The 8,477-nt window shown below is 43.3% G+C and overlaps 4 protein-coding genes across 4 annotated transcripts; 2 read left to right on the top strand and 2 right to left on the bottom strand.

Moving 5' to 3' along the window:
- Window positions 1-21: 21 nt before the first annotated feature.
- PHALS_09981 (Cyclic nucleotide-binding domain) lies at window positions 22-2,565 on the top strand (the record flags this gene model as incomplete). Its single annotated transcript, XM_024725326.1, has 1 exon — window positions 22-2,565. One exon carries the CDS (start codon window positions 22-24, stop codon window positions 2,563-2,565), a length of 2,544 nt encoding a protein of 847 aa, XP_024576114.1.
- A 93-nt stretch (window positions 2,566-2,658) lies between these two features.
- On the bottom strand, window positions 2,659-3,908 carry PHALS_09982 (uncharacterized protein; the record flags this gene model as incomplete). Its single annotated transcript, XM_024725327.1, has 4 exons — window positions 2,659-2,709; window positions 2,786-2,890; window positions 2,951-3,364; window positions 3,423-3,908. 4 exons carry the CDS (start codon window positions 3,906-3,908, stop codon window positions 2,659-2,661), a joined length of 1,056 nt encoding a protein of 351 aa, XP_024576115.1.
- Window positions 3,909-6,009: 2,101 nt separating this feature from the next.
- On the top strand, window positions 6,010-6,642 carry PHALS_09983 (Phox homologous domain; the record flags this gene model as incomplete). Its single annotated transcript, XM_024725328.1, has 1 exon — window positions 6,010-6,642. One exon carries the CDS (start codon window positions 6,010-6,012, stop codon window positions 6,640-6,642), a length of 633 nt encoding a protein of 210 aa, XP_024576116.1.
- A 204-nt stretch (window positions 6,643-6,846) lies between these two features.
- Window positions 6,847-8,179, bottom strand: PHALS_09984 (peptide chain release factor 1; the record flags this gene model as incomplete). Its single annotated transcript, XM_024725329.1, has 2 exons — window positions 6,847-7,873; window positions 7,962-8,179. 2 exons carry the CDS (start codon window positions 8,177-8,179, stop codon window positions 6,847-6,849), a joined length of 1,245 nt encoding a protein of 414 aa, XP_024576117.1.
- Window positions 8,180-8,477: the final 298 nt, after the last annotated feature.

Consider the following 8,477-nt stretch of genomic DNA (forward strand, 5'->3'; position numbering starts at 1 on the left):
TTCGCGAATCCAAACACCGAGATGGATACGCTATTTATTGTCATGGATGGAGCTATTGTTTCCTCTACAGCTTCAACGCCGACTTCTGATTCATTTTCTTGTACCGATAAAACAATATCCGCACCTGCATGTTTTGGAGAGTTAGGAATGGTACGTCACAACGAGTGCTGGACTCAGACACTTAAGGCTCAGTCAACACGAGCAGTCAAGTTATTGGCATTGCCCAAGCTAACGCTCGAAACACTATTGCATCGATTTTTTACGACCAGAAAAGCTTCTTCTTCTTCTTTAATCACGGTAAATGTGCAACCAAGAAGACCATCGTCATCGTCTGCAGGATTCGCTAGACGTTCTATAAAGTCGAAGAGGCAATCAATTATTGCACGTCGGCCATTGACAGCTGTGCCAGTTGCTGCGGCAAAAGTCAACATTGAGCGATGGCATAAGGTTCGCGATGAAACACTTTGCGATTATCGAGCGGGTCTTGAGGCTGAACAGCGAGCGGCTGCACTTGAAGCGAGTCAAAGGGCGATGACTGATTTATACTCAGCCTCTATTGAAGGTAACAATACAGGTCTGCGAGACTCGACAACTTCACCACAAGAGAGTCCACATGATGATTGTGATATTGCGTATCCCAAAGCACTTTCAGATGAAAGCACTCAATTGGACACGATGTTAACTTCTCGAGATATTATCAATTTTTCTGGTTTGAATAAAAAAGATAGCGCTTGTTTGCAGAGCGATCTAGACAAAGAGCCCATCACTGATCTTCCAAATCAACTGCGAGATTATTATCGGGCGCTTAATAAGCGACGTTCGACCTTGAAGATGCAACAGGCTGCTAGTGCACCTCCTGACTCGATAAATCAGCCGATTCCTTCATCACAAACGACAAGAATGCAAATTCCGATAGGTAAGGCCACTAGTCGCACCGCCTCGATATTAGCCGGATGGGCTGAAAAAGAGAGATCTGCCGGTCGGAACGCTGCCACTAAAGACGAATCCAGTGATGCAAGTAAAGCTGATACGCTCGAGTGTCGTTCAATTTCAAATGATTTATTGTCGGTAGAGAAAAGTCATTCTTCTGCAGTCACAAGTTCAAAATTCGGTACGCAATCGAAAAGTTCCGACTTGAGCCAAAAAAGCGATGTAATATGCTTAATAGGTGAACTGGACCCCGTCGTCCTAGAGGTAGCAAATGTCGACAAGACTACGCCATCCTTTGACCAGGCGGGGAGTGATGTCGCTCACTTATCGCTTGATTGCAAGTCGACGTTGACCAAGCAAAAAACTTTGACGACAGCGGCACGGAACAGAAAGATGTCTGACGAAAACATCACGAGAAAGAATCCAACCAAAAAGCAAACTTCACATAGTATAGCTCTGCTGAGTAGTCAACCTCAGTCCGGCAGCCACGACGTGTTAAAAACGTCTTTGCATGTGATGGATCAATATCACAATCATGCATCAGATCCACATCCTGTCAGTCTTCAGCAACGCATGGATCACGTTTTAAATGAGCTGCGGTTTTCATCTGGTCTTAAACTAGAAATTGGGCTTAAATACTCCCACGCCGACCACTATGATCGTTTTCCAGTGGCCGTACAGCTTTGGGAACGAGTTTACCAAACTGTTGTGGAGCGAGAAAGTGTTATGACGACACTATGGGACTTTGAGATATTGGCAAGTGACCCTCGTCGTCATTTTCGTTCACTTTCTACCCGTCGATTGCAAGAGGAGAAAGAGCGAGATGCACTGATGTCAAAGTTAGATCAAATTTCAGCCTCCTGTTTGAAAGCAATGGACGAGCTCTGGCAAAATTGTGGGGATAACGTTTATCTTGGTGATCGCTCTTATCGTGAAAAAATGAAAGCAGATTATACGGAGCTGCTGTACCAAGTGGAACAGGAGAGACTTCATTTAATATACAATGAAGTGCAACCTCGTATCGTACCAGATTCTCAAAGTAAATTTCTACGAAAAAACATTGCAGAGGCTTCAACGTGTTTAGAATTGAGACAACCACCTATAAATGTGTCGGCAGTGACTCCTTGTCGTCCAAGTAGTAGAAAGGATCTCAATTCTCCCAATCAAAATCGAGTGAAGTATGAGAACATGACGACTTCAATACCTGCTGACTCCAAAGATGGACGGAAGATCTCGAGCATTGTTGTTGACGGAGCTGATGCCGATCCAACCCGAACTCGATTTAGACTAGCTACTCCTCGTGAATCTCTTTTTATTCCTGTTGGCTTTCATGGCGATTCGTCGACACCAGGAGATGAGCAGCACAGGAGAAAAAGAGGATCGCAAGTCACAGTTCAAATTCAGCAGCAACGCCAAATTGAGCTACTCGCATTTACCAGACAGTTTAAGCAGCAATCGAATGAATGCTCCAATCTCGAAGAAGCAATGACTGGATCTCAACTCATTCGGCAACCAGAGGCGACGGCAATTACAACAAAAAAATGCAAGGATATCGTCGCTCGAAGCCAATTACACGCAAACCGATCCTCACTGAAAAAACTGGTCCAGCAGATTGTGACTCGTTCCAAAAAATAATCTGTTATGGAGATTGAGCAAATCGAACACGCTCGCCGAACGGTTCACGGCTACGCGGATGTGAAACTTGAGCCAGTCGACCAAGTTGAGTTTCTACGAGCTCGAGATTGTGTTCATATGCTTCACCACGTTGCGCAAACCAGTCTAAAAATCGGGTGCTCAGCTTGACATGTTCCTCAAGTTTCATGCATTGCTTTTGCAAATCTTTGACACTTCTTACAAGAGCTTTATGATCTGTATCAGATGCCATGGTCGCAATTTGTTTGCTCAAGACTGCAAGCTGAGTCTCCATTTCAAGCCGTGAAGCTCTATTTTTAAAAGCATTCTACAACACATGCACAAAACTTATTACAACGCATAATGACAACTATTACGATTATCAAACCTCGAAGTGGCGATACTGTTGTTGAAGCTGGGTGGCGAATGATCCAGCACTCGAATGGAATTTTGCTGACAGCGTGCGTAGAGTCGAATTGGTGATAACTGTACTGGTATTTACCTGATGTAAAGTCTGATTCAACTGCTCCGTCGTATCGTCCAGTCGTTGGATCTGCGGAGCGACAATTTGCTGGTAACGATTCTTTACATCGTCAAGCGATTGTTGGATATCGTTTGTATGTTGCTGTAGTTTTTCTTGTTCAAGATGACGAGCCTCGCACTTTAGGTTGAGCTGAGCCAGGGAGCGCTCGACCTGTACTTGTTGTTTATGGACGTTTGTTAACTGTTGCGATAGTTGCGAAGCCATCGGCTGAAAGCTGCGAATTTGTATCAAGACACTGTCTAATAGTGTTGCCTCCGACTGTCAGAATAACAAGATAAACTCAATACCTTTCAACTGAAAAGCAACAGACTCGCACCTTGTCCATCTTCGATACTAATTGCTTTTCCATGATCTTCATTTTCTCATTCAGCTCATTCTGCTCTGTTTGTAAACATTGCACTAATGACAGACTGGCAAGCTCAGAGCGAAGTGTGGATTCAAGATGCTCGATGTTTTTTATAATTCGCATATTTGCATTATGAACCTCCTGACGGTCCGCTTTGAGTTGTAACTGGCGATTGTTTGCCTCAAGATGCCTTTGCGCTACAATTTGGAATTGTTTTAATGCATTCGTGTCGTTAAACGTAGCATGAAGATGGAGCTCGAGTGAAGAGACAGCACTATGAAGATTTTTGCAGTCTAACAATCTTTCGCGTTGTACGGCCTGCAAACGCTGCAAAGTCTCCTGTAATTCATAGATTTGTGCGGCCTGATCATTCAGTGCTGAAACAAGGCGATTAATGGGAGCTTCGACGGCGTGGACGTCAAAGAGGTCGGCTACTTGCAACGCAACGGCGGTCATGGTGTTTTGAAGATCTTTGGTGTTTATTTTCAAGTATAATACATCATTTTAAGATATTCCGAGAATAAATTAATTGCTTAAAGTTTACGGCTTGGTGAGAAGCTCAAGCCATAAAGATTTGACAAATCGTAAGTGTTAACCTAAGTGCTGGCGATAGACGATGCTTGATGAGCTGAAATTTATGTTGGAGAGCTTCATTTTATATATGCAATTAAAAAACGTATGGTATAATGACCTTTGGGAAGGAGCAAAGATATTGTCCTGATACTCAGAGAGTCGCTCTACAATATGTTGCCTGAAGAATATTCACCAGAAAATCAAGCAAGATATCATTAACTATAAATTTATTACAGGGTCGTTTTTTTTAAGCACTTGCGTAATCAACATAAACATCATCACTTTTAGGTGCACAAGACATGCAGGCAGATCAATTGAAGGGCGCAAGCAGTCTCTTTCAGCTAACGTGCTGATCTTAAAGCTCCAAGTCATCGAGCTCGACTCGTCTGATAAGAACGGGAGGAAAGTTGCAATGAATCCTTGTGATGGGGTATTTACTGTAACTGAACACCTGGTCCTCAACCTATCCTTCATTTCTGTAGATGCTCGCATAGAAAATAAAATCTAAGACTATCTTAAGCTTGTTATCCAGTCAATGCGTCACTTCTTTCATGCTCTGCAAAAGCTTTGAGCAATTACACAATGTGAAGTGTTAAAAAAATTGATGGTATAAAAATCTCAAGCAAGAATAACTCGATCACCATGTGTGAAAGGGAATTTGATGGAAAATCTTCCGTGCAGAGTGTGTACTCACAACACTGCAGATCTGGCGAATGACGAACGCAGAGAATATACTCAGCGCCAGGAAATCCTTCTTAATGATGTTCTATCTGATCCGAATGCGACTATCCTCTTGAAACGCCCGTTTTCACCTTCAATGTGTTGTGTTTGTTCCACGACATTTTGCCGGCACACAATTTGAGATTGAGTTTCGTATGCTTTCTCCGAAGTTCACGCAACATCAAATGATCATCGAACGTATTCGTCGCCCTCGAATCAGCCAGCTGCAAAAGCCATCATGATCACCAGATGGGAGTTCGATAATGTAGATTTCAAAAATATTGACCTCATCACCAGAGTTTGGTTCTTCAGCTTGACATGTCACTCCCAGTCATCTAACAGGTCAAAAACTGACATGCATCATGGCGCTCAGTAGAAACAACTTATTTTGATAAAACTTGATCGCCATATTGGCATAATTATCCAAAAAGACTTATATTTGAAATAAGTGGTGTCCACCAAGGCATGCTTATTAATAACATTATCTGAGTACTCTTAACCAGATGGCTGTGCTATAGTCACAATATCAGCAAGCACTATCATTCGCATTGCTGATTCCAACTATCAACTGCACATTTGGCTAAGTATGATTAGGTGAGTCGGGGTGAGTTACAACAGCGGCGCAAATAGTTTTATGTACAGGTTGCTGGATACCTTACTGTGACAATAAAAGTCCATCAATTTCGAAGCAACGAGAAACTCATATTGCTAAATGACAGCTAAGTTGGCAAATCTGTACCGTTTGTTATACATGGAGAGCGATATCATTGTTGGCAACTATCAATGCGTCGCACTAATAATAGCAGAGGTGTCTGTGACTGCGACATCATTTAAAACTGTGACACGTTTAGCGGTACGCTCACTGTCCATCCAATAGCAGCCAGCTGATCGCCAATTCGGGATTCATACCCGTTGAATAAGCTATAGCAAAGTGTAAAATCAGTTCCGCAATGTTCCTGACTTGCTGTGACTTTACATTTACACAAATTTTACATCGTTTAGAACTTGGCTTCGTTATAAACGCCCGCGTGTCACCAGACGCATCCCACAATGCGACCAACACTGTCTTTTTGAACCAATCCTGACTATTCGTCTTTTCTCTGCCCCACTATCTAAGTTTTTCTATGATTTCCTAACTTGAACATCATGTGCTTTGAGGTTCCTTCTCATTACCGAATTTGCCTGTAACATTGCACGTCGCTTACCGGTGATATAGCTGAAACGCAAGGCAATGAGAGCAATTAGCAGATCGAAATGCATGTCCATGGATGGATCAAATCTAAACGGATTGGACCTTTCAACGTTGCAAGTGAACGTGTGCGAGTTACGGCTTTCTGCAGATGGCACATGGCTGTATTTACTTCAAGTCGCGTGTAGTCATGCACGGTGGCTGGTTCCTAAGCGCTACAGTGAGATCCGTGAGTTGTGGCTTGAGATTACGAAGGTGCTAGGCGATAATATGACGAAAAACTCTTGCAACGAGCACTGTCACTTTCTTGCTGGACTCGAACAGGACAAGTTTCCGAAGAAACATTTGTTACTTACGCAGCATAAGCTTGAGGCACGAGCTAGCGAATTGAACCAGTTCTTCTTAAAATTAGTCATGCGGTTAAATCTCTGCAATCCAAGTGACCTACAAACGTGTCGCTTACGCGGTTGTCCACTCCTGACGCTGATCGTTCATTTTTTAAAGGTGGATACAGAGCAAGCCAAGAACCAAGTAGCTCTTAGTTCCTCCCGCAGTATTTCAATTCAGCGTGTGGTGCGACGTCAAGATCAGCATTTTACGTCAAAGCGGCGCAGTAGCCTTAGCATCAGTTTAGGCCTCGGTCGTCGTCTTCTCGTTGACTCGCATGAGAGGCATACGTGTAGCTCCATGGCCGCATATGCTCAGTAAGAAGGCTTGCGGAATATTGTACTACGTAATTTAGACATCCTTAGACACTGAACGCAACTCGTTAACTATTTAGCGTAATTAATACACGCCCCAAATTTTACTTCCCACTATCCAGAATGTTGTGCATTAAACTACGAATATTCTGGTGACCTGTTCAGATGCAAAATCTGGAAAAACTAGTCTTTTTGTTACACGTTTCAAAATCTAAAGAGATTCAAACTGCTGCAAGATGTTGTTCTGCTCATTTACTACTAATGCGTCAACAATCTCGTCAAGTAGCTCGCCATTTAGCATACGTTCTATACCATGAACCGTCACATTAACACGGTGATCGCTCACGCGACTTTGTGGAAAATTATATGTGCGCACGCGTTCCGAGCGATCCCCTGACACAACCAGAGAATTTCGCATTATCTGACGCTCTGCATCACGTTTCCGACGAATACCATCGAACACACGCGCACGTAATATTTTCAACGCTTTAGCTTTATTCTGATGCTGAGACCGCTCGTCTTGTACAGCCGCGACGATACCCGTTGGGATATGTGTGATACGCACAGCACTCTCTGTCGTGTTTACGTGCTGACCACCAGCACCTGACGCACGGTAGACATCAATGCGAAGATCTTTTGGATCAATTTCGACCTCAACTTCTTCAGCTTCAGGTAAAACCACTACCGCAACAGCACTTGTATGGATACGCACGTCGTTTACTGGTACTCGCTGTACACGATGTACGCCACTCTCAAACTTCATGCGACCAAAGGCACCACGACCTGTGATCGAGCACACACACTCTTTAACACCACCTAAATCTGTTTCCGAGATACTCATAAGCTCAAACTTCCACCCTTTAGCGATAGCTACTTTTTGATACATTTTAAGAATATCTGCGGCAAACAAGCAAGCTTCATCACCACCGGTTCCAGCACGAATCTCTAAAATTGAACTCTTGTCATCGGCTTCATCGCGAGGCAAAAGAAGGCGCACCACATAATTTTCGAGCTTAGTTATAGTCTCAAGTAACTCGCGACGTTCTTCCGCGGCCATATGACGCAGCTCTATAGCGTCAGGATCGTCGCTATTTTTCTGCTCAATAATCATTTCATCTAATTCTTTGACAGCCTTTTCTTGCTGCCTGAGATCTCGCACTGCCATCACTTTAGGCTCAATTTCTGCCAACTCGATCGACAAATTGGTAATTTTGTCGGATGAATAGCTGCCATCATTGCTGCAAGTGACCGTATAACCGCATGAAAAGTGAACATATGAATAAAATCAAAATATTAGTAGGTTGTGGCTAAGCGACAGCCACGTACTGGGATAACTCGTGCGCCAATTCGTCGTAGCGGCGTGTCAGCAGGTCCATCTGATTCAAAATGGCCGCTGGCATCGCAAAGTTACGCTTCTGTCCCCCGACTTGCAGCCATGTATTTAAAGCTGAATGAATTTTCTCTTGCGTACGAGGATATGACCGTAATACTCTCAACGCTGGCACCAGTACACGCCTCTGTCGACGCAACCGAGTGCCAAACATATTCGCTGGCGACGTAGCAATTGAAATGCAATGAGGTCATTGGTTTATATTTCTTAAACAATTAATTGAGTTCCTTGATTTAATCGTGTTAAATACAAGAAAAATCTACTTCTAAAGAGCCTGTCTGAAGTCTTGAGGCAGTACACAACTCGTTTGAGAATATGCTATCGTTAATACATGAACGAGAAGGCGGTTACAGTAAAGCTCATATCCGGGAACATGCGCTTGATACTTTAAGAACTACAGTAGAACCTGTCTAAATTAAACCTGTTTAATTTAAAACCCTCTCTAAATTGAA

This window comes from Plasmopara halstedii, assembly GCF_900000015.1.
Source record: "Plasmopara halstedii genome assembly, contig: Scaffold_444, whole genome shotgun sequence".
Classification (NCBI taxonomy): Eukaryota; Oomycota; class Peronosporomycetes; order Peronosporales; family Peronosporaceae; genus Plasmopara; species Plasmopara halstedii.